Below are 26,729 nucleotides of genomic sequence, written 5' to 3' on the forward strand. Positions count from 1 at the left end.
ACTCTTGCTGGCAGCAGCACTCCTTGCAGTACGAGGTTTGAGCTTTTCAATGGTCTCTACCTGATCAGACCTACTAGAATAAGCTAGAGAAGCCTAGGATAGAAGCCCGGCAGGGGGCTCTATCCCATCATTTCCATATATACTCTGTTTTAAGTTTTGGTCCAATCCTTTGCCAGAAGATTTAGAACACAGGGCCAAAAGTATCGTTATCCTACCTCACAGTGAGTGCATTCATCCTGAGGTAATGTAGTTTATTTGCCTGCTTACCTTTTCGATTTTTTCATCCAGCATTCTGAAGAATTCTTGTTGGCTTTCAGAGATGTGCATGCTGGAAAGCAAAGAAGAGCAAGCGCTTATTCCAATGCTTCCTGAATCTCACGCCCTCTGAAGTACACAATGGTGGACCTTGAAGCTCTGGGGCACACAGCTCCTGACTGCACACGTTCCCACTAAAATACCCCAGAGCTACTTTAGAATAGGATGTCATGACACTGATCTCGTAAACATGCTTCCTAAATCTATGATTGCTCATGATGTAAGGAATACAACTTCCATTCAACATTCTACAGCTATTTATACTGATATTGCTGGGCAGGACTTGCCATTTTTTTCCTTTAAAAACACACTTGGGATTCTAAAAGAAGAAAGTCAGGACATGCAACATGCGGCATTTTCAGCCCTGTGTGTGAAATACGGATCTTACAGAGGTTGCAGCACTGGCACATCCAACTATGAGTATAAGCTAGAGACACAAGCGCAGAGGACAGAATGGCAGCCTGACACTGCCTGTGACCAGTTTCTTTAGGTCACCGTAATCCCACTGGAACATGAGATAAGGTGAGCAGAGCCTCTGAGTAGCCCTTAGCCCATGTGCTGGCTTGCTCTGTTCCACTTGCTTAGTTAGATGGCTGGCGCTGTCAGCAGGAATAACACACAAAGAGAACATGGATCACAGATGGGAAAGGCGTGGCACACTGGGATTCAGTGCTAACCAGGTCCTTCCAACCTATCAATATGCACAGATACTCCTCGGAGGTGAAGGGCACTGGGTGAGTGACACACACTGCATTGGTTGCAGTGGCTGGGAATGAGGGTGGAGGGTGGGCCTAGAATGGTTTCTTTAAGCTAGGTGTAGGGAGAAGCCCACGTGATGTGCCATTAGAATAACACCTCACACCATAGAGCCACAGGAACGGATATGTGTCCTGAAGCCCCAATGCTTTCCACAAAAAAAGACTCCCACAAAAAGCTCTCCTCTAGGTGTAAGGCCTAGACTGAAAATCTGTGAGCACCTGACATCGGCTGTGCTATGGCAGGCAAACAACGAAAATCGGCGACACTGCTAATCAGTTCACAGTTTACAAAGCACTTTCACACCTAGTGTGTCATTTCGCCATCCTTTATGAAATCGCTCAAATAAAGGCAATGTTCTATTTGGGAACTGGGCCTTCTCTCGTACGCAGCTTTAAAAGGCAGGGCGAAAATCTGGGATGAAGAGAAGTGTGCGCACCACAGCAAGTTTCCCCAGCTTGCTCGCTGCTTTACCCGCTCAAACGTCAAAACATTGTTTGAGCTACTCTGGAGGCAAACCTGTCCAACTGCACACTCTAAGGGATCAAATATGTATGTTTCTTTGCTGACTAGTGGCCATGCTGGTAGCCTTAAACCACCACACTTTCCTGTGATACCGTGATCCCCAGGGCCACCAGCACGGGCCGGGCTCCTCGGCTGTCAGCCAATCACCTGCAGCCCCAGCGCTGTAGTTTCCTGAGATCCTGACTGTTCTGTCTCCTGTGAGAGTGCAGGTTCTCTGTCAGCTTCCTTCCCGCACTACTTTACAGTCAGGCTTTGGAACAGCACAGCCAAGCTTTTCAGCTGTGTCTGCAGTGAAGGCAAGACTCCCAGGCTTCCCGAGGGTGCGGAACATGAACCGTCTGGCACCCATGTTTGCTGCACGGCCAGGCTTTTAGAAGTTGTAGGTCCCAGGTAGCAAAGACAATAAAACAGGTGTGTATCTTCATATGGATAACAGAAGAGACACATGTCTGTGTGGATAAATGTCCAAGAGATTCCATGAAAATGGCGTTTTGGTGTTCATGGTGCAAACTTTCTGGTTGTATTTCTTTCTTTCTTTCCTTTCCTTTTTTTTTTTTTTTTAAACTACTTATTCAGTGTATATAACTACATTGTTGCTGTCTTCAGACACCAGAAGAGCGTATCATATCTCATTATGGATGGTTTTGAGCCACCTTGTGGTTGCTGGAAATTGAACTCAGGACCTCTGGAAGAGCAGTCTTAACCGCTGAGCCATCTCTCCAGCCCCCTGGTTGTATTTCTTAGCAATGTGTTACTTTGCATGTAGCAGCAAGGCAATAAATGTTTGTTAATTGACTGAGAGAGTGCTATTTAAATTCATGTGACTTCTGACCCCTTACAGAGGCAGTGTGGTTGGTCACACGGGTAAGGTGCCTGACCTCAGACTCCTCTTCATACATAAGCAGGCCTTCTGCTAACCATCGACAGCTGTTGCCAACTTCCATCTACATCTTTATTTCATGATTACAACATGAAAACAGCAACACCTGGTGAACAGTCATTCCTATCCACAGAGGGTGAAGGGGGAATATCTTCACTCTGCAAGTGTGTCCGACATTGCTGTGGTCACAGAGAACTTATTATGGGTTCTGTATCAGGAACTTGAGGCTGAAGGAGAAGGCTGCTGACCTAAGGATGCGTGTAGAGACACAAGCACAAAATTCTCAGTGCTTTCAGTTTGCTCTGCCCACAGAGAGGGAAGTGTTGCCTGCCTGCCTGCCTGCCTGCCTTTATGTACCAGGCAGATTCACTCTTGAAATACAGCGTGCGTCCCACAGTTGGTGGAACTAAGTGAACAGAGAAAGGGGACTTGTTATTGTCAAAACCTCATGCAGGATGCACGCTCTTTCGGACACATGCTTCTGCCAGAGGGCTACGGCACACTTCGCCAAAGGAACAAACGCCCCCTTCAAGGTCCTAGTTACCTGTCCATCACCTCAGTTTTAGTGAGGCAGAAAGAGGAAGGCTTACTTTGTTTTCCATGGGCTCATTCCAGAGGGAATTCTGCAGAGATTTCTTTAGAGAATAAAATCTCAGAGAATGTTTACTCTGTTGAGACAAGCTTCCTGGATGCACATGAACTCTCCCCTTACCACGTGGCGATCCTACCAACACAGCATCATAATGCAAGCATTTCCCTGATGTTAGAGTACAAAGCGCTCTGTGAGGACCAGTCCCTGGGTACCAACTCTGTTCCAAGCATCTTCTTTTCCTGATGTACAACTGGATGACTGTGAGTTGGATGGAGAGGCAAAGGTCACTGATTTTCTTATCCTTCCTCTCTACATACTAGGGACTGCTGCACTATACACATGTTTATATAGCTTGAATATGTGGGGCTAATATTCACCAGACCCAAATGTTATTAAAAGCTATATACTGGTATGAGCATTAACTAACAAAGCTCAGTGAATATCCCAGGCAGACCTGGCAAAGCTCTGTAAAATCACCTTGCACCTCCTTCTGTTGCTTCTCAGCTAAGTGGGACTACGGAATCTTACTGCAATGCAATCCAATGAAGTCATGACGGGCAACATGGCTCCAGAGCTAAAGGTATTCGGCTTTCATTTCCAGTGATGTATACAGTTTCCAAATATGGGGAACTTCAGCCACAAAATGTAAAGCGATAATATGGTTTGGATCTGGTAATGACTTCCTAAAGGGAATGCCGTGAAGGCGTAGGATTCAGTGCAGCCATGCTCAGAGGAAAGGGTCTCTGGGGGTGGGGCACCGGATCACCAAGCTCGTCACTGAGGGAGTTACAGTTTGAAGGATTACTGAGAGGTGGTGGGCTCCTCAGCATGAGGGGGCTTTGGCTGGAGGCCAGTGGGGGAAGCTCCTGAAGGGTGCACTTTGTCTCTGTCTCTTTATAACACGTGAGATGCCTGAGAGCAAGTAGGCAGTGAGCAAACGCTTCCCTCTTCTGCATCCTTTATGCAGGCATCTGGCAGAAGCCATGCCCAGATTAGAGGCGGATCTTGCCACATCAAAGGATCTGAATTAAAAGTTTATCTTCCCACCTCAGGGATCTGGATTAGAAGTGGATATCCTCACACTTCAAATGATTTAAGGAAAAGAAAAAAAAAATCCCTCAGAGGTGTGCCCTGCCATCTAGGTTTTAGTTAATTCCTGATGCAGTGAAGCTGACAACCAGTAGCCACCACACCAAGCAGGTTGTTTTAATCTCAGGTTTTCAAGGACGACCCAGCAATGACATGCTTCTTCTGCTATGGCCTTGATATCACAGTCAGTTCAATGTACTTGCATTCCTGGGAATTAACTCAGCCTTAAGTAGAGATACTGTAAAGATTAACACCCTCTCAAGAAATGTAACAATAATCTCATGTGACAAAGTGATTTTATCACCAACATGGACTGAGCACTAGAACAATCTAGAAAGTGATTCAAAATCTATTTATTTATGTATTTTTAGCATCCTATTGAATTAACTTCTTTTAAGATAGCTTATTGCTTTGTAGTTTGGTTTGCCTGGAACTCAGTGAGCAGTCCGGCCAGGAACATGTGGCAATCCTCCTGCCTCCGTTCCTAAGTGCTAGGATTGCAGTCATGTACGATCATGGCCAGGACATTAACGATTTTAGTAAAATGAGAGTGTTCATATGTTGGGAAGCCATAATATCTTCAAGTACCCACACCATTGAGGAAATGTACAACTTAACTTTTCAAGTTAAAGATCTCTTAAAATTACATATTAAAAGCAACAATCATGCAATTGGCACCCAGATTAGAAGAGAGCCTGTGTCTCTCCCAGTCAGGAGTCACCAGTTCAACTTCATGTTTTTTTTTTTTTTTTTAACTTGGCTTTTTGTTTTGTTTTGTTTTGTTACTTTGCCTTATACTTATATGCAAAATATTGCTTATTTATGTCTTTGAGTTTGAAGGAACAGCCTGCTACTTACCATTCTGCATGTGCCCCGCCCTGATGTGTGTAACATGTACCCACCTCATTCATTTTCACAGACGTGTAGCATCCCCATCAGAAGAGCACACCACAGCACTGCTACCCATTGCGTTACTGATGGACAGTTGGTTTTTCTTCTAAAAGCTTATCTAAACTGCTGCTATGGACATTCTAAAATGTCTCCCAACACAAATGTAAAATGTTTCTCAAGGGCATAAACCTGCCACTGGCGGTGCTGGAGGCTTCAACTTTACTACATAAGAAACTGGCTTCCTCCAGCGTGCACTGCTGTGTAACCCACAGCAGGGTCTGAGAGCATTATTTATTCGTCTTCTGGCTAACTTTTATGTTGTCAGAATTACAAGTTTTTTGAGAATCTAATGGAATGAAATAACATGCTTTTCAAACAGACCACCCACTCGGATTCCTCTTCAGTCAAGTGGTTGTTCATGTGTTAGCTTAGTCTCTGGGTTTTGCAATTTTATTTTAAAAATTATTTTCTATATTCTGGAAAATATACATTGTCATCTGTATGCCACCCTCTGCTTTGTGACCTCTAAGGTATATTCTGATGAAGATATGTTCGTAAGTTGAATGCAGCTATTAATTAGTATATCTCCTAAGATTTGTTTTATCTTATATCTTGTATATGTCACATCTTAATTAACCGCCTCCTCCCACCAATATGAGAGCCACAAAGCTATGTCTCTTTTTTTTTATTTATTTCACTAACTGGCCTGAAACTGTCAGCTTTGATATGCACTGAGGATGCTCTGAGACTTTCCTTTTTACTGTCTCAATTACTAAAGCTTTATAATAAGCCTTGATTACCTGGGAGGCAAAATAAATAAATAAATAAATAAATAAAAATGGAGTTTTAAAGACAATAGGAGAAAAACAGAAAGAGAACTTACTTTGCTCTGGGTTGATGAACTAATCCAGGGATTTCTTTATTAGTTTTAAGCCTTGTGTTCGAGCTGGCACTTTTTTCCTGAAAGGCAAGCACAAGCGTAAGAGACAAGATGAGAATCTGTGGTCTTAACAATAGCAAGCACTTTCATCACTAACTCTCTGATCTACTAGAGCCCCTTGACTGAAGCTGTACACCTCACAAAGACAAAGGTCCTTGGAAAGGTGTTACACAATACAGGCAGAACCCGCCAGACATCAGAACAGGAAGTACTGTAATGAAAAGAGGAGTTGTCTTTGTAACAGGCAACCACTCTGTTTAGAAAACAGCATGCACCTAGCATTTAATTACTGATTTCTAATAGGGAGAGAATGGACAAAAAGCTTCAGTGTCAGGAAGAGGGGACTGGGATAATCACAGGCATTGTCTACCTGTCCAGGTAAACTGTGCAGTGTAAGACACTAAGACACAGCGTGTGAATAAGAAAGACTCTAGCTGGGACAAGGACATGACTACAAATGACTAATAATAGTTTTGCTTACAGTACATTTTAGAACTAGATTCTCCTGGATCAATAAAAGTCTTTGGCTTTTAGCTTGACAAGATTATGTCTGTCCAGCAGAGCAGCCTCACGGGGAAGAAATATTCAGGTATTAAAGTGCTGGTGTCTCAGTAAGTATACTGTCTCAAAAAGACATCCATCCTGTGCTTCAGAGACATACATATGTGAAGTACTTTACTCGTAGCTTGAAAAACATACCCTTTAAAGTAGAAAGAAAACTCTAAACCTCATTAACAGGAGGCTGTCCGTCCTTAAAGAACTTGAAATGTGGCCAAAATCGAAGAGACCACTATTAAATTTAGGAGCTAGATACCAAAGTGGACTAGCTCACCAGCTTCACTTCCTGTGGAGTGACCTGGGTGACTCTTCTGTGTCCCTGTCTTTCTGCAGAGACACACCATCTCACTCAGTGGCATTCCAGCAACCTTTATACCGGTTCTTATTTACCATCAAACACAAATGAAAAATATGGTTAATTTCATGTTCTGGGAAAAGAAAACAATCAGCATTTCCCTACAGGTCACCTTACCTTCTTTATAGTAAACTAATGTTACTTATGAACATTTAGGAGAATAAAATAAGGCGGGTACGGTGGGTCACTGAGCAAGTGTTCACTGCACAAGCCTGATGACTTGTGGTCCATCCCCAGAAACCTCGTGCAAGAGGAGAACTAACTCCCAAAACTTTCTCCACGGGCACACTGTGTTGTCCACGCCCCCTAACGATACACAGAATAAATTTAAAACCAAGTATGGGCTACACACTGTTTCCTCTCCTGGGGTACACAAGGAACAACACCTAGTTAATGCGTCTTGCACAAGGCAGGTAGAAGAATTAGCAAACTAACACAGCAGCTCCAGTAGCCCAGGGCCCATGTGCACTGCCACCACTGGGGCTGTGCTGCCCAACAAGGGCTTCAAGCATCACGCAAGGTGCTCAGCACAGGACAGCAGAGTAAAGGAACCCTCCTAGCAAAAGACCTACCTGCCTCTCTGTTTGTCTTAGAGAGGAGCTGAGAGGAAGCCTCCCTGCAGGGTGGAAGACACAGGGTTCTTCCAGTGTGGATACTTTCTCCACTGAAGCTGCATGCTTTCTTAAACATTGATAAGTGGGCAGGCATGACCTCTCGTCACTCAATCTCCTAAATTCCTAGAGCTCAAATGATCCATCATCACTTTCCACATCACAGACGCAGGGAACTGGCAACTCACATGACTGTAACCTATTTATATCACACTTACAAAACTACCCGACATAATTATAGTACCTCTTCAACTCGCCCTTAAAAACCTATTATACATACTTATATCTGTTAAATATAATATGTGTTAAATATTATATATAATTGTTATGTTATGAACAGCTCCCAAATGACAGAGGCACAATAGCGAAACTTTCTACTATGCATTTATGTCTTTATTTGACAAATTACAATTTACCAAAACCAGTAGTAACAAGTTATTGAGAACTTATTTTGAGTAAGACATTATTCTAAGCATCTACATATATTGCCTTATTTATTGTTCATAAGTCTTTACATACATTAACTCACTGTCATACCTACACCTCTTCTAGTTACAAGCCATTGTATTGCTCTTCCTCTTTTTCATTCTTGAGACATTGCTGCCTCCTTTCTCACCTTTAGCATAATGAGATTACAGTGCATATCACATTCCTAGTCACTTCATCCCCACTTTATAGATCAGCAAACTGAGGCATTGAGAGGTAAAGTTAACTGAGTTTTATAAATAAAGAGTGGTGAGACTGGAATTTGAACAGGCAGCCTGACACCAGAGTTCACACTGTTGGTCACTAGGCCAAAAATTCTCAAATGTTTAGAATCACCACTTGTCTTCAAATTTTGACACTTCATTCACATTATTTTGAAAAATGCATTTGCTGAATCCTCCGCCCATATCATCAGAATCTTGAGTGTTGTCAAGTTCATAATGGTAGATACAAAGCTTTTCAACTGTACAGTTTTTGGTTAAGCTCTGAATCTTATCACCAGCAAAACCAAAAACAAACTCCTGTCAATTATTTTCCTTGAAGTAGGAATCTCTCTTCATTCATTTTTGAGAAAATGACATGCCACATTCCCAGGTTTGAGCATCAGTAGTTTGCCTGCCAGGCATCTCCATTTTAAAGGAGCAATGCCATTCCATTAGAAGAAAGAGGTGCTAACTCAGCGAACAACTCCATCACTGCGGAAGCGCTCTTCTTCAGGAGAACACTGTCCTTGAGTAGGCAAAGGAAATGCTTTATGCAGATCTCTTACTTAACTGCAATGCTGTCAAAAAGATATGCCTCCAAGCACAGGATTTAATAAAATTAAATTTATATTGCTTCATTGAGCGCATTCTTAAGTGAAAATGGAAATTAGCTGTCTACTGCGAGTCATGATGGGGTGGCCAATACACACTGCTGTTATTGCTTTCTGTTGCTATGATGAAATACTGGAAGCTCGGTAATTTGTTACAAAAAGAAAAGGGGATTAAGTAGCTCAGTTTGGAAGGTGAAAATCCAAGGTCAGGCAGTCTCATCTGTGTGTCCCTGGTGAGATGCCCAGGGCTGGGGAACCCAAGGGCTGTGCCGACCACCCGTGGCCTTGGTTCCTTTTTCTCATAGAAAAAGCTTCCTGAGTATCTGATCATGGTGTACATTTTATGTAAATAAAATGAACAGCCTCATGGGGTAAACACCCATTTCATAAAACTTCTATAGTATCATAGTAGTTCAGTGTATAGATTACCATAGTCGAGTTTTAATGTTTCTGTTACTCCAAACAGTGCCATTTTTAAGTAACCCTCATTTTCATCTGTAGATCCCAACACCATCACTGTCTCTATAAGCCTGCATTTTCTATATTCATGTAAGCGACATCACACAATGGGTAGCTTTGGCTACAGCATTTTTTCACTTAGCATACTTTTAAGATTTACTCACATGCAGCATATATCAGAACTTCATTTAATTTAAAAATAACATCCTAGTGTATGAATATGTCACCTTTGGCTCACCTAGCTATCACTTGATGGACAATTTAGATTGTTTTCAGTTTGTGGCTTTATAAAGAACAGTGCCATGAGCATTCTTGTGTACATACAAGTATGTTTTAATTTCTCTTGGGGAGACTCCTGGAAGTGGGACTGTTGGGCTGTACAGTAAGCTTTGTTTCCATATTGAACATATCAACACATTATTTTATAAAGGAGTTGCATGATTTACATTCCCACCCGCAATGCATGATGGGTCCAGGTTCTCCACATCCCCGCTTCAACATCTGTCAGTTTCTCAATTACTTCCATTGGAGCTGCTGTGAAGTGATGTCTCACTGGGAACCTTACTATTACATTTTGACTTTTAAGACTTTGTTCTTTTATTTTTTCCTATGCATCCCCAGGATATTCTGTGCCTTGCCACACAGAGAACTGACATATTCACTGGTTGCCTGCATTTATCAAAGAAAAGCCAGTTTTATATTTGTTTAGAAACCTAATTAACTTGTACATCAGGGTTTGTCTGTCAGGGGATTCAAAGTGCTTTGCCAGTTTTAGAGGGGATGGGACAGGAAACAAAAAGTGGCTGAAGAGGTTGTTGGCAGGGATGGAGAGCCATGTTCACAGCTGAAGGTGTTAACCCGACAGTGTGCCCAGAGCCATGAGACACCTGTACCAGGAATGAAATTGGAAAGAGGAAGAGAAAACCAAGATGTTCTTTCCCTTAGGAGACAAAAAAAGAGTTCAATGTTATCCTGGTGTTAAAAACTAAGTACCCTCCTACCTCAGCTGGGGACCACGGGGACAGGGCAGAAGCCATGGGTCTTCCTCTGTCCACATAGGCACCACCACTCTCTAGGATGGTTGCTTGCTAGAACACAGATACCAGATCCACGCAGAACACCCTGCAGAGAGAGAGGCTCCACGGGCCTAGGAGTGTGCAGCTGGAAAAGGAGAGCTTGGCGATTCTTTACAAATCTGAGCACTGCATTTCAGAGTGAAGATGACTTCACACTTTGGGTTCTTCCACTTGCCCTTCACACTTCCTGGAGCTTTGCACAGATTCCTCAGCATTATCATAGAGACCTGGAAGGGCACCCATTCACCCTTGATCACGGCCAATGGCTCCATCAGCTGGAAGAAGCATCCATTTTCAAAAAAAAAAAAAAAAAAAGCTTGCAAACTACTGTCAGGTAGTGACAAGCTTATTTAAATAGCGAAGTTTTCCTTTGCCTGGGATAATTTCTTTCTTTAGGAACAGAGCATGCTGTCATGTCTGAGTAAACTTATCATTCCTTTCTCAGTTGCTGAAGACAGCCAAGGCAACTGTATTAAGGCAGCTGCCAAGAGCATTCCCACCCAGCTGGCAACTCCCAGAGGGGCGGAGGGAAGGAGAAAATACCCAGAAGGGCCAATGACTTTCCGAACAGTCTCTCTTACCCCTCCTCCACCACGCTGAAGGAGGCAGCATCTTCAGGATGCTCGGATGCTCGCAGAAATTTACCTGCTAAGGGCTTTAACACAGAAGGATGGGACATCTTTTTCTCAGTCACTTCTTTGTCTCTTGTCTCTTGCTTGGGCTGTCAGTGGTAGCTGTGAGGGTCTCTTTTCTAGTTGGGCTTAAATGAGAGGAACCCTCATGGTTTCCAATGCCCAGCGCAGGGGTTCTCCCGTCCTTAGAAACCACTGGTCAGACTGAGGTCTGGAGCTAAGTCCTAGTTCCTGGAACTACTACAGCTTCCTGTGGGGAGAAATGACACAAGAGACCCGACAAGAAAGCTTAAAGGGGTTGTCCTGTAGGTGGTGTCTCTCCCACACTTCTGTCAGTCTGTCTGTCTGTCTGTCTGTTTACCTCCATATCTGAATCACTTTGTTTCAGAAAACCCATGGAAACTAGAAAAAAAAAAAAACCACTTTGCCAAGTCCTGTAATCAAGAAAATTTGGGGTACATAAGCACATTTGAAAAATAGGAATATATTCAGTTACAAAATAATCATTTCACCTCAGGAGGGTGTATTTCATAGAATGCAAAGTCTGTAAACCACCTCCTCTGACATTAAATATTTGATTTCTCACATAATATTAAGATGGAAAAGGACACAATGTCTTTTTAAATAGCTTGTCTTCTGCATGCTTGTGATGAGCTGAACCACAGTCACTTCCCCAGAATTACTGCGTGTTGGCATATCGACATGTCCGCTCCGTCAGCTGCAGCTATTAAACGTGGTCCAACCAGCATCAGAACACGAACAAAGCCCCAAATGCCCATTGTCATTACGTAGTCAGTTACTAGTGATGAAGAAGTGAAAATGTGACGTCTCAGCTTCCTTTGCAATTCTTTCCCCATAAATGAAAAATCCTGCCACAAATCTCATCTTGCAGCAAACAAATGTGTCGGCAGGGGTGGGGGTGGGGGAGCAGAGTGATTTTAAGGCACCCCAGTGCTTCTCATGAAGTTGCTTTTTAAGGCAGACGGGAAACATTTAAAACAATCTTGTAAGTTAAACAGCCACAGGAAATAGCTCGGAACAGATTTAATTGTATATCAACAAATTTAGAACAAAGTCATTAAGTCACTATGTTGGTAATTAAAAGAAACAAGCTACAGTGTTAGCAAGTCCTACTGACAATTATAAGTTAAGGATATTTTAAAAGACCCTTCTTCTCCAGGGTTTTCAAGGCGTACACATGTAGGGAGCCATCTACGTGGGGACTATGTTCAGTTTCTGCCCATGATGTTTTTATCAGCTAGGGAGAGGGTAGCTCGTGGAGATCAACGGAAAGAAAGTTTACTTCCTGCCTCTTAGCCAGTGCAGGGTACTCAGGCTGTGAGGCTCCACATCCATTTAACATCCAAACTCCTCACGCTGGAGGTCATCAATGTTAAGTCCTCACTTCATTTGGCCATAATAGGTTACAAAACATATGCAGTCAAAAGTAGAGGATGCCTGAGACCAGGCAGGTCTACAACGTGAGTTCCAGGCCAGTCAGGGCTATAGAGTGAGGCCTTGTCTCAAGAAATGAGAAAGTATCTTAGTAAGGGTTTTATTGCTGTGGCCAAACACCATGATCAAAAAGGAAACTGGGAAGAACAGGGCCAATACAAGTGTATTTGGCTTACACTTCCACATTGCTGTTCATTATAAGCGAGATGAGAAGATGAAGGAAATTTGGATCCTCGTTTTTTTTGTTTGTTTGTTTGTTTGTTTTTGTTTTCCCCTGAGTTCTCCAAGCTCAAGTCAGAGCAGAAACATAACTAGGATTGGGATGAAACACAAGGGTTCTGTTGTTTTTGGGTCTGTAACCTTGGGTTTTTTTGTTTGTTTGTTTGTTTGTTTGTTTTGAGAGGTTGCGGTTCCTGCTTACTGGCCTGCTCCTCCTGACTTACTCAGCCTTCTTTCTTATAGAACCCAGGATCACCAGCCTAGGGATGGCACCACCCACAATGGACTGGTTGGTCACTAATTGAGAAAATACCTTACAGCTGGGTCTCATGGAGGCAGTGCCTCAACTGAAGCTCCTTCCTTTCTGATGACTCTAACTGGGCCAAGGTGGACTGGCTGGTTTTGTGTCAACTTGATCCAGCTGGAGTTATCACAGAGAAAGGAGCTTCAGTTGGGGAAATGCCTCCATGAGATCCAGCTATAAGGCTTTTTCTCAATTAGTGATCAAGGGGGGAGGTCCTCTTGTGGGTGGGACCATCTCTGGGCTGGTAGTCTTGGGTTCTATAAGAGAGCAGGCTGAGCAAGCCAGGAGAGGCAAGCCAGTAAAGAACATCCCTCCATGGCCTCTGCATCAGCTCCTGCTTNCTGACCTGCTTGAGTTCCAGTCCTGACTTCCTTGGTGATGAACAACAGTATGGAAGTGTAAGCTGAATAAACCCTTTCCTCCCCAACTTGCTTCTTGGTCATGATGTTTGTGCAGGGGTAGAAACCCTGACTAAGACACAAGACACAAGGTGACACACAAAACAAGCCAGGATCAGCAGGAGAGAGAGAGAGAGAGAGAGAGAGAGAGAGAGAGAGAGAGAGAGAGAGCAACCTTAACCCTACTATACAGTAGAGCCCGGAGATGCTGAAAGGAGAGTGTGCTTTGGGGAGAACTGGATTATTTCTAGACAGCCCTAGTAACTAACCCATTTCTAGCTTTTCTAAATGCATGCATCATATTATTATAGAACATTAATGATAGAATTTTCCCTTTCTGAACAGCCTGACGCAGTATATAACAAATACCATTAGTTACATTAAAATGTGAAATTTTTATAGAAATACAGGAAAATGTCACTGCAGATTTAAACTGGATCAAAATGCCCTTCAGAATTCAGAACAGACTAAAGCACTTGGGCGCGCAACCATAGTGGCTAGCATTGGTAAATTACATCACACGCAATCTGGGCATGCATGTGTCGTTCACGCATCCCAGAGAAATGCATGGACAGTCACACACCACAGCTTCTCCATTGCTCCTTTTCCTTAAAAAATAAAAATAAAAAGGAGTGAGAATCTCATTCACTGTGATCTTCATCAACAGGACCAACGGTCTTAGGAATTTCACTCTTTACTCTGCCTGTAGCCCTGGCTCACAGCGGATGTGGCATTTAGGGTGGGATGGAAGGAAATATGAATTGAGATTCTGCCATAGTCCTCCAGGCTTGGAAGAGAAATGAAAGACTCTGGATTTTATTCTATTAACCATAATGGAGACTCTGAAGAGTTTTAAGCAGGGAAGTCCTGACTAGGTATGAGTTCCAAAAGCATCTATTCAGAGCAGGAGAAGTAGAGGCAGGCTGTTTCCTGAGGAGCCTGGTGCAGAAATCCTGGTGTGGCCTTTTGATGGATTGTACAGGAGGAGCGTCATGGTAGAGAGGATGCTAGATTGTGGTGTAGTGGGAAGTCTGTGTAGTGTGGGCGTGGGTAGACAGAGTGGAGTGGAGCAAAGGAGTGGAGCCAGGAGACACTGAGAAGACAGTGTGCTTAGAGGATGCTCCACACCGGTTAGGACTCCTTCAGATACAAGAGCCAGGAAGTCCATTTGATTCCCTTCAAGCCGGTAAGGGATGGATTGGATTACCTAAGGGGAATACATCTGATCACACCTGGTTTCATGCAGGTAGTAAAGTCTGTCTGTCTGACTTTGCTTATCATTGTGATGTAATTTATTCCCTGACCCTGCCAGCTCCAGATTTAACCCTGCCAACTCCATGGCCCATAAGGCAAATCTCTCCTGTGGTCCCAGTTACAAGAACAGTAGGAAAACACTGAGATTGGCCAGTGAAGGAGCCAGATGACCACTTCTGTGGTGGTAGTGTCCTAGCAGGACAGGACTCTGTAGGGAAAAGAAGATGCAATGGCCATCATTGCATTTGCTATTCGGCCTAGGGTCTCTCTGTATTACAAATCTTTTCTACCAAAATGCACGTGTATGTTTATGTAAAGTACACTATTAAAATGATCATCTATGCAAGGCAGCCCATACAGTGAGTGTACGCTTTCACATGTGAGAGGGCTGAGTTTAGAACTGGCGAACAAAGATTTCTCTTTTTCTTTTCCTTTCTTCCAGTAACTCTTAAATTTACTTTGATATATAAACATAAAAATGCACACATTTGTGAGGCACCATTCTCTAGTTCTTCTAGAGATTTAGCTTCTTTTCAATTTAGTTCCCTTTTCCCACATTTTCCCTGTCGGAAGCGTGAGCCAACAAGAAACCCCTGTTTTAATAGCACCCCCAGCACTCCGTTTCTGGCTTTCTAGCTCATATAAACGTCAGATCTGCTGTGCTGTAATTATCTTACAGAGTGGATGAAGTTTGTCACTGGATTCCAAACAGTGCTGCGCTCGATAATCAAATCTGGCAGTGTTCCATTATGTAAGTGCTCATAGCCAAGGCTTTAGGGGAAGACTGGTCGTAGGTATTGACGAGGCTGAAAAAGCCCTTCATGCTGAACATTTACTGTGCTTAGGCCACACAGAGTCAGCACACCTCTTCCCTACTCTCTTCTTGTTTAGAGAAGCACACAGCCAGAAATGAGTGGCATTCATCTTGACATCATGCTTAGAAGCTATGCTTGGCCTTGTTTCTTCATTAGTTTAGTTGCTCAGTCTTACAGAAGCTTTCCAGCAAAGCTTCCGTATTGTCTTCTCCTACAGTTGCCCCCCCCCCAAATTTGGTGCATGTCCCCATAAGAAACCCGAGTGGGGCATTTACAGAGGGTGGATGGAAAGTGGTGAGTCTGTGCAGTGTGGCATGGTGGCCCATCGGGGAGGAGGAGTCTAGCACTTCTGGTGCTCCTACGTCCCACCTAACTGAGGATCAGTGTTAGGAGACTTTCCGGTTAGGACTTCATCCATGAAAACCGAGCCGAGGCTAACTAAACTGACCCCTGAGCAAAGGCTTCTGAACATTTGATCACACCGTTCTCTTCTTTCCGTATGCCCTCGAGGTCCAGCTGAGGTAGGCCAGATAAGCAGGGAAAACGAATAGACCAGCTGAAATGAATAGTGTGAGACGGCTAATGAGAGCCAGGAGTATGTTACAGCTGTAGCCAACGTGACTGACTGATGATGGCTTCCTAGCCCTGTACCATAATGGCATCTTCATATCATTAGCCCCGCTGAGCTGCCTGTTCCCATCATGCACCTGACTCATGCTTAGAAACCTTGGATAAGAATTCCTCTATTCTTGGAAATCCTGCCCATTCCTGGACTGTTCCCTAAAGCCCATGAATGTTTTCCTCCATTAGAATGTGACCATAAATATGCTATCCACAATCCCACTGATGCTTCCAGTGATGTCACTGTCTTATGCAAAACCACTTCTATCCTTTGTTCAGGTGACATCTCTCAGTGCTGGTGCTTAAGTGTATATTATCCTTTTCCTTTCTTCTTTTGTGTGCATGTGCACACATGTGCGCAAACACACATGGCACTGGTACATGTGTGCATTTGGGCTAGAAGCCCAAGGTTGACTTGGGAGTGCTCTCTACTCTTTTTTTTTACTTTATTTATTAAGGCACAGTCTTTCATTTAAACCCAGAGCTCACCAATATGGCTAGTCCCGCTACCCAGCTTGCTCCAGGGAGCCCTCTTCTCTGCCTCCCAAGTGCTGGAATTATACCGAGACCACCATGTATGCGTATGTGGGCTCTGGAGTCCCAAAGTTTGGTTCTCATACTTCCATGGCAAGCACGCTACCTACTAAGCTATCTCCCCAGCACTCTTAAAGAAGAAACAGCCACATAAATCCCTTCTGCTTCATATTGCCTCGTCGTAAAATTCTCCCATGCAGCTTAAGTCAAGACTACAACTGCTTCCGGGAGGGGTCCTTGGGCGACAGACTCCTCAGGCTGTACCCCCTACTGCCCATGACACTAGAGAAAAATGAGTTTTCAGAGAGTCATTTTGCTGATTCCTTCATTTCTTATCTCTAGAACTCAGCAAGAATCTTCTCTATTTGAGTCAAAAGTAAAAATAAAACAAAATTAAAGCACAGGCTTACGAGCATCAATCAACTACGAGGACCTGACGATAAGGTTGCTTGTTTTTCCAAAGCATGTCTTGGCAAGCCTAACTATGCCATTCCTTGGTGTGCCTGAAACCTCTAGACTTCAATACAGTTTATCAATTCAGATGTATCTGCATTTATATACAGTGACATGACATGAAAAAAGCAATTTTCATTTGCAATATTAGTTTCTATGCTCAAATTTCATGACATAATTTATACTGCTGCTCTGACATTGATGTTTTCAAACACTTAGTATCACCGGTATTTTCAATGCATCTCACGTTTTCAGGTGTAGTGCCCTTCCCTTGATGCACTTTGATACCTTACTGCTAAGCCACCAGTAAGGTACACTTTGCCACTCATCATGCTATCCTTTCAAGGTAACTGATGATACCACATCGCTTAAGCCGGTGTGCTGGCTCATGCCTAGCGTCTTAGCACTTGGGGAGGCAGGAGGATCAGATGTTGAAGATCATTCTCAGCTGTATCTCAACTTCAAGGCCAGTCTGTCTTACACGAGACCTTATAACAGTGCCAATCTCTCCCCAGCGGGGGCTATTTATGAGGTCCCACCAAAAGTCATGACTAAATTAGGTATTTTTTTTTTTCCTTTAGGAAAAAAAAAAACCCCAACAAACAAAAAACTCTGACCTGCTGGAAAGGATTTAAACCATCCAAAGGAACCACACAAAAACACATCACTGTTTTACACTGCATCTCCACCCCACTCCCCGCCCCCAAAGGCTGTGTTCAAAACAAGTGAGTGCTTGTTCCTCTTGAGACTCATCTGGCATCCTCTTTTCCAAACAAACACAAACCATAACTTGCCACGTAAGTGAAGGCTGAAAGAACAGCTTTTGGTAGAATCCAAAGCTTCATGCTATAATGTCATTGATATGTTGGAGACTTCACGCCATTCTGCAAAATCTCATGGGAATGTTACTGACACGGAAGCTCACACATAGCACCGTGTGTGTTGTCCAACAGTCAGGGGCACCAACAGAAGACATGCATGTTGGGTCTTTGTGCCTAATGCACAGCCTCGCTTCCCCTCCCCTGCTCCCTCTCTCGATTCATGCTACCAAAGATAAACTCCTAGACAATTCTTCGTTGGTTTCTGACTGGAGAACATGCATATTTAACTCATGTTTCCACAAAAACTCAACAGAGGAAAACTACACACTGATTCTGCCTTATTGAAGGTTTCTTAAAACCAGGAAAGCAGTAACAAGAACAAAAGTAATAGCTAGTATTGATGGCATTTTTCCCTTGTTAGTCATCACATTAACCCGTAGGCTCTAATTGATTTAGATACAGATGAAATCCAATCACAGGGCCCAGTGGGCTCAGTAAATGTCAGCCATTATTCTTACTATTATTGTTTATTTAATTTGTATCAGTTCATCTGACAACAACTATGTAAGGTGAGGAATAAGACCGAGGCCATTAAAGAACTGGAGATTCTAAGATAACATGAACTGTCATCCACAGTGAAAGAGTGTCCCCAGATGCACATCTCTTTCAAGCCATACTTTGCAGTACTTTAAAAGCTAAATCTACTTAAATTAAAGAGGATAGCGAAGGAAGAGTCCTCTCGTTTTCAAAGCTTCCTTTTATGTCCTAATATCCAAAGATGAGACCAGGGCCTGGATGAAAGGTGCATTTTTAAGGACAGAGTCCTGGGCCCTGGTGATGTCCTTAAGCTACTGCTTAGAAACTGTAATTGCCCTTCCAGGTCCAAACAACTCAAGGCCCAGAACACAAAGGGTCAATGAGCTCTGAATAACAAGGAGCGGCCAGGAAGAAGTTTGAGAGCACACCCTCTCCAAAGCCATCAATTAAAACATTTCCAAAGTACAACCCATGACAGCCAGTAACAGAAGACGCACACCTATCCCACCGTATATTAGAACCAGTTCCTAAATAGTAAGGAATTTTGTCAACCAACTACAGAATAGAAATTGACAATATAATCAAAGCCTGCCTCCTTCCTCTAAGCTGTTTCATCAGCTCGCATTATGTAGAGGCATTATCTAATGAAATGCATTATTTAATGAATAAGATCTCTCTGCTCTAGCCACCAAGGTTGGTGATTTACAGTCACCAGGCTAGAGCGACTTGAAATAATTATGTGGCAATATTTCTCTCAAGTATCCTTTATAGGTGGTCAACGGACGATGGGAGAAGTGCCAACAGGTACTGCCCGCTCTTATCCAAATGAGGACCCGCCCACTCTGCTACTTCAGAATCACCTAATGGTGCCCCCACTTTCAGAGACTGTGAGCAAGTTACTGTAGAGGCTGGACTCAGAAGTCCAGCCCAACGTCCCAGGCTATGATGAAAGGTAAGGAAGACATCAAGATGGACACTGTCACCCTCCTGGGTGGAACCTCTCCCTCCTGGTAGACAGCCATCACTCTTGATACATCTGTCTCTTCTTATAGCCTGGGTTAAATGCCTCCATCTAATAAAACACAAGACCTTTCCACTAGCAGTAGTGCCCTATCTGTTTATACACAGATGTGATAGACTTTTGCTGCTGTGACAAATATCTGGAAGAAAGAACTTAAAGGGGAAAGGTTTATTTTGGTCCGCCGCCCTGGAACCTTTAGAACAAGGTCAGCTGAATCCATTTCTTTGGTCTTGGGGTGAGACACAGCACTGTGGCAACTGAAATTTATGATGGAGAAAGCCACTCATTTCATAGTGTCCAGAAAGCAGACAGGCAAGAAGGGACCAGGGACAAGGTACCTCTCAAAGACACAGTCCTTGTGACGACTTCCTCTCATCAGTTCCCATCAGCCACCATTAATACCGTAAAACTAGAATCCACCCGGAGCTAATCCACTGATGAGCGTAGAGTCCTGCTATCCAGGCACCTCTCAATGACTGGACTACCAGCTGGAAGCCAGGCTCTCAAAACATGAGCCTTTGGGAGACAGTTCATATCCAAGTCACCACAGCAGACAACAGTGGTAGGCACCCAGTGTCTGCTGAATGGATACATGAGCATTTGTTTTTCTTGTTTGCTGCACTGTCCAGTAACAATAATTCCATTTGAAATAAGCTGGACACAGCAAAGGATGGAAAATCTTGAGGATGAACCATAGTTCAGAGACACAAGGGTTGGTGCCTTTACTGCACCCTTGACTAAAGCTGTGAGTTTAGAAGAGCAGGAGAGAAAAAAAAAGCAAGCGGGCAAGAAATAGCATTTCCCAAAATTCACGGCAACCAACACTTTTAAGCTAGGTTATGAGAAGTTTGTGGTGGCTTTTCTCCTCAAAAACATGTTTTAAGTTATTTCAAGGAATGGAAAAAGAACTTAGCTTCACTCTAAACGTCCGTGAAGATTTTTTTTTCTCCATAAATCTCTGGATCAGAATGATAACAAATGTCAGTGGTTATTCCTTCATTTATAATAATAACCACTTGTATAAGAGCTACAGAATCCACAGCCTTTAGGAGAGGTAGGATGGCAGTGACCAGGGGCTGGGACGAACAGGGGGGCGGGGGGTAATGGCAACAGAGTTGGAGTTCTGCAAGATGAAAAAAGCTCTGGAGAATTCGCTGCATTGACAGTGCTGCAGCTTTGGCATGCAGTACACTCGTCAGAGGATGCGGCCTCACACCTTTCTGAGAGACCACTGGTTGCTCTGGAGGGAGTGTCACTTTCCTCATTTGGGTAGCCACCGATAGATAGTCTATACCCTTTGCACATGCTCTTGGAAGCTTAACTAAACTCACCAGGATGGACACAAATGCACATGCACACACACATACATGCATATACACATACGTGCACATATATGACATGAGAGTAGGAGGGGCATGAAAGAGGATTTTAGGGGTGAAAAATATAAAATTCATTTTATATGTATATATATATATACACACACACACACACACATCGTATACATATACATACATATGTATATATGTATATGTATCCATAAAATAAAAGAATTAAAAATATCAAAATGTCAAATCTAATGTTATATATTATCTCATACAATTTTAAAGTATAAATTTTAAAAATACATATTTTAAAATTCTCGATCATATTTATTAAGTGTGCTATTTTAATTTCAAAATCAACACTAAACAGAAAATATACTCTCATACATAGATCTGTTGAAATATTTACTTGTGTGCTTCCACAGTGTAACCTTGCAGGATAACTGGTAATCCACTGAACAACAGTGATCTCTATGCTTGGCTGGATTGGAAAAGACTACACGTGCCATAAAGACTGATAAGCAGGATGCTGTCAACGTGCAATCACTCACCTGCAGACTATTTCAGATTCCTGTGGCCTTTGAAAATGCGGAGCAGCTAACTCCTCAGAGCAACATAGCATCAGAGGTCCATCAGTGGTCTTGCCTGAGATCCTTATGGGGGGAAACTCCACATAATTGACTAGAGTATGGCAGTCCAGTCAAGTCACAAGCCGAAAGCAGCTAAAGGAGGGGCCTCAGATCACAGACTGCCTGGAGATGAACCACAGGTCTATAGTGGAGCCCGAAAACCAGGGCTCTGAAGATCAACTTTGGATGGAGTTGCTGTCTGGCAGTAATGCCCAGCCCTTGGGGGTACACTGTGGCAATGGATGTCGGGACAGACTAAAGGACTTGATAAATTCTGGCTGTGTGTCTGCCTGGTAAGCAGGAGAGGAATGTGAGAAGGCTTGGCTCATCTCATCTACTAGGAGGTTTTACACTTTCTTGCCAGCATTCTGGGTGTCAAATAGGTGGTGGCAACCAAGGGTCTTGGCACTAGGAATGTAGACTTCCACCTAAGAGCTTTGATTTTAATTTAGTATGCTTCCCTTAGACTGCCTGCCAAGGGTGGAGGGGGAGGGGAGGAGAGGAGAGGAGAGGAAAGGAAAGGAAAGGAGAACAGAGGAGAGGAGAGGAGAAAGAGAAGGGGGGGGGAGATAATGGTGACACAGGAGTTGGCACATGTGAGTGTGTATGAGGGTGTGTGTGTCAGGGTGAGCATGGAGGTCAGAAGTCATATTCCTCATTTGCTCTCAAGCTTAGTTTTGGAGACAGGGTCTCACAGGGACTGGCAGGATCTTCCCTCGCATCCCTCACCCAGAGTTGGGATTTTTGGGGGGGGGCATGACACCTGCCCAGCTTTTCATGGTTACTGGGGGGCTGAACTCAGATTCTCATGCTTGCACGGCAAGTACCTTCCTCTCTGAGCCATCTTCCCATCTCCAAATGGCTTTTTAAAACCGAATCCCAATCAACCGTCTTTTTTTGGTATCTGGAGATAGCTGGTCATATGAGTTCCTGAGCCTTCTGTCATCGTTGGTGCTGTGCAACGGGCTTTCCTGGGTTTGTTGAGTTGGTTTCTACTCTCTGCTTCCAGTTTACAGAATGCTGACATTGCTGTCTCCTAGCCTCTGGTCTCAGAGGCCTAACAACAGTGTGTCCTGGGTGTTCTACCTCCTACTGTTGTCTAGGCCCTTTACATGAATTTTCTATTTGTACAACAGAGCCCAGCACTTGTTATTATCCCACTTAGAGATGGGGAAACTGAGTTCCAGGAACCTGCCCAAAGAATTACAGGTTGGAAATCAAAATCAAGACTGCTTCTGCTGTTCACATCCAAGTGTGCCTGACCGACTGACAATAACGATGATGACCACTGATGGACCCAGTTTCCTCTGTGCGCAGTAACTCTCAGCATTTTCACTCCAGGCACGGGTGCTGTTACCCATTTCACAGGGGAGCACAGCCTGCCACACAGCAGCAAGGACCTTCCTCAAGATCACAACACCCGGAGACTGAGTCTTGGACATTCTTCAAAGAAGGCTGTGCATGAAGATTTCCCTAGCCCACATTAGGCACCTCCATACCTCTGGAAGTATGATTGATAATCACTCAAGTAGTATCTAGTTAAGAACTGGTAATGCCTAACCTTCCACATCACTCTTTAGGGCTGAAGACCCTAGGATCAGAGTAACCCAGGTGTCTTCTGTCAGCTTCCACAGTGTCCTTTATCTCCATTACCAAAAGATGCTGACGATTTTGAGTTGATCTAAATCTTCAGTTGCCCAGGATCCTGGGACCAACATAGCTGTGGAGACAGCCCTCTCCTGCAGATGAGGGCACTTACCCACCAGAGGATATCCCTGGTAAGGAATGTGACTAGTTATCTCCTGAGAACCATCTTGTCCCCTCCAGCAATAAGGAGTTCTTTGGACCACCTCACAGGACTAGAATGGAACCAATGATCGACGAGACCACATCTAGACTTACGCTTCATGATGGAGGCTTTGGGCTCTTCTGTCTGCATTCTTCAGGAAGAAACCTAAGGCTCATGCTGGTATCCTGATGATGAGATTAGATGTATCTATGCCTTCTATCTGTTCCTCTTTTCTAGGGACACTGCTCCGTTTCAAATTATCTGAGTGGCTACCAAGTCTAGTCCTACAAGACCCCTAAAGCTGGTTTTGCTCTAAAACTGATTACAAAAGACACAAATTTAATTACACCGGCTCATCCTTAATTGGAAACCTCCCCCACACATCAGAGGCCGAGTGACAAACTGGACTACTTCGAAGACCAAATAATTAGGAACTAAGCACACATTTACATTCCTATCTGTCTCTGAACTTTCATTGATGGTGTAAGGCATTCTTTATTGTAGATCACTAAGCTCCATATAAAGTGATTTTAGTAGCACATGGCCAGTGCCTTTTTTCATAACTAGTAAAGATAACTGATTCCACAGTTATCAGTTTTTAGCGCCTCCTCAAAAGTAAGTGGGGGACGGTCATTTGCATGTGCCGGAAGGCTCTGGGTGGATAAAAGACAGTGTACTAAGGCACTGTCAGATCAAAGGAAACTCCATTTCCCCAGATTTAGAAAGTCAAAAAGGACAAATGGCCATCTGTAGTCCCTATGAACATACTAAAGGCCATGCTGGCCTCCAGGTTCAGTATCAGGAGTGCCTGTTACACATTCCAGAGGCCATGCCAGCATCCTAGCTCTTCTCACGTCCTCCCTGCCTTCAACTCCTCCAGCTCACTGGCTTCACTCTCATTCTCCTTCCAACCATGCTATTTCTCTATTTTAATGCTTTCTCTCTTTGTCTTTCTCCGTCTCCTCCCCTCTCCCTACCCGCTTGTGCTCCACTCTCTCCGACTCCAGCACCCCTTCGCTCCTGTTTCTTTCCTGATCAGATCCAGTCTGCTACTTTCTCTCTCTGCTCTAGAATCTTCCAGATGACTCCGGCTGTTCTTTCTCTCAGATCAACAATAACGACCTTCTCCTTAACTATACCACAGGGCAGCCGTGTCATCGGTTTATAAAGGTGTCAGTGCCATGCCTCAGGGGAAGTCATGTCTTTTCATTATCACTGATAATTTACACAGTGTTAAGTAAAAGGAGCCCAGGGAACGTGTGTTGACTGACAACCTGTCCAGACAGAATCAGATCTGTCCAAGTTCACAGAGACACACCTCTGTAGTGCAGGGGAGATAACATTACGTCATTCTGGTTGAGGTGAGAGTGAACAGCGAAACTTCGCCCCCTTTACTTTGTATAATTTCTGCTGTGATCTGACAGCTTTCGGAACGCGGAGGCACAGTGGCTTTTCTCCCTACACTCCAGGACACCATGGGAGTCACTTCCTGCACTGCTTTGTCTAGAACTCTTTAATTTGTTCTTGGAAACAGTTTCCCCAGCATACACAACACATAGCTCTTTTTTAGCTGGCAATAATAAAACTTCTATTTTGATGAATACACTAAAAAAAAGGGAGACCTTAAAAGGGCTTTGGTGGGTGAAAGCTACTCCTAGATGATTAAAGAGAGAAAGAAAGGAAGAAAAGGGCAAACCATAGAGGGGATCTACCCCCACAGGGTAGATTCAAGAAATTCTGGAATATACAGCCATTTGCCAGACTAAGGTAGACTCTTTAGAACCTAAAGTGACAGTTTAGGGAGCTACTTAGAAAATTTAGCAGAGAAATAATTGGGTGGGGACTGGGGAGAAGGCATGTGATCAGATTATGCCTGTGACCACATCATAATAATTGAAACTATAATGCCAAGCGTGGCCTCCATGCTGCCATCAGGTTAGAGCTGGCCAGAGATTCGGTGTCCTCTCATTCCCCATTCTGAGACCATGGAATTAGAGGCAGGACACTGCTCATGGGTTTGCCTCTTTGCCTCTGAGTCGGGCACAGGGATGGTTATTAGAAGTCATAGGGCTAAGCAAGCCCAGTGGTCCACAGTTCATTTTGTTTTATAAGTAGCAACAATTGTTATTTGTGTGTGGGTGGGGGGGTATGTGTGTGTACACATTTATATGTATAAATGCTAGTGCATGCATGCCAAGGCACATGTGTGTGGGCCATGAGACAACTTTGGGTGTCAGTCCGTGTCTGTGTTTTCTACCTTGCCTGAGACAGGGTCTGTTTGTTTTCCATAGCTAGCTGGAGAGTAAACTTGTGGAGACTCTCCTATGTCCACCTCCTACCTTCCTACAGGAGTGATCACAGACTCCTCTTTGCACATCCAGCTTTTACGTGGGTTCTGGAGATTTGAACCCAGGATCTCATGGTTACCTGGAAAGCACGTTTATCCACGAGTTATCTCCTTAGCCTCCCAATTTAGTCTAAACCTGACAGGTGTCTCTGTCAAAGTGACTTCCAGTGAAATCAGAGATTTCTAGAAAGGATGGAAGTGGACCTCTACTTAGCAAGAGTGTTCACAGGGAGCAATGGAAATATGAGTGCCTAGAAAATGGTTGCTTAGCCGAAGTAAGGGAAAAAAGGGTGGTCTCACAAGGCCAGTGAGCATGTCAGAGGTTGACTTTTACAAACAAACTATCAGAGAGCACTAATGAAAAATAATTTCCATCTATTCTTTAAAACAGGCAACTTCGGAGCTGCCCTTAGTCACCAGCTCCTCTATCCATGATCAAAGGATCCCTCAAGGCAAGGGAAAGGATTCATTCTGTGGCAGTTCTGTGCCTTGGTCGGGAACTGGCATCTTCTGGAGCTGCTGAGCTGGAGACAGCGCTGGTTCCATGGGGGCATCTGGAGAGTGGGAACTTTCTGCTAAGAGTGTCTGGGGCCACAGGCCGTAAGGATGCAGTATCCCTTCCCTGAACCTTCATCCCCATCCTCTGCCTTCTTCATCTGCAGCAAAGACTGGGATTCTTTGGGCCCATTGGATTTTCAGGAATGGGAAGGGAGGTTATATCCAAGTGAAACACTGAAAAATGCATGAATTTATTTGAAATCATTCTGATATGCTTATTCCTCCTCTCCCTCCTCCTCTTCCTCCTCCTCCCCATCTCTTTTCTCCCTTCTTTTTTGTTTTTTTCCCTCTCCTCCTGGGTCATAGACACAGAAATGTTTGCTATCACTTTAGTTATACAAGCCATCTTCTTTATTCTACAAGGTTAGTGTGAAACATCGTCTCTCCAGGCTGCCCCAAAGTGCACTGTGCCCTTCCGTTGGTCCTAGAAATCCCAAATCTGAAATAATTCCCCAAACAACACACCAAGGATGTCGGGTGCTCTCCAGCAGAGCTGTGATGAACGTCAAAGCAAAGCAAGTAGACCCTTCTGGTTTTGTCTTTTCTACTGAACCAAGAGCAAAATGTGACTAATCACAACTGCCCCACGCCTACCTGCCTAGCAGGCATCTTCCATAAAAGCTTGCTAGTCCAAATGACCGGGCTTCTTTTTTTTTTTTTTTTTTTTTTTTTT

At 43.8% G+C, this 26,729-nt stretch overlaps 1 protein-coding gene across 2 annotated transcripts in view; it reads right to left on the reverse strand.

Annotated features, from left to right (window-relative positions):
• The window catches only part of C1H1orf21 (chromosome 1 C1orf21 homolog), a 208,512-nt gene that overhangs the window by 30,053 nt on the left and 151,730 nt on the right, over positions 1-26,729 (reverse strand). For both annotated transcript variants that reach the window (XM_021170447.2, XM_021170455.2), the window contains exons 4-5: positions 5,932-6,008; positions 268-328 (exon numbers count right to left, since the gene is read on the reverse strand). In XM_021170447.2, coding sequence (XP_021026106.1) covers positions 268-328; positions 5,932-6,008 — 138 coding nt within the window. The remainder of the gene's footprint in view (positions 1-267; positions 329-5,931; positions 6,009-26,729) is intronic.

Source organism: Mus caroli, chromosome 1, assembly GCF_900094665.2.
Source record: "Mus caroli chromosome 1, CAROLI_EIJ_v1.1, whole genome shotgun sequence".
NCBI classification, from domain to species: Eukaryota; Metazoa; Chordata; class Mammalia; order Rodentia; family Muridae; genus Mus; species Mus caroli.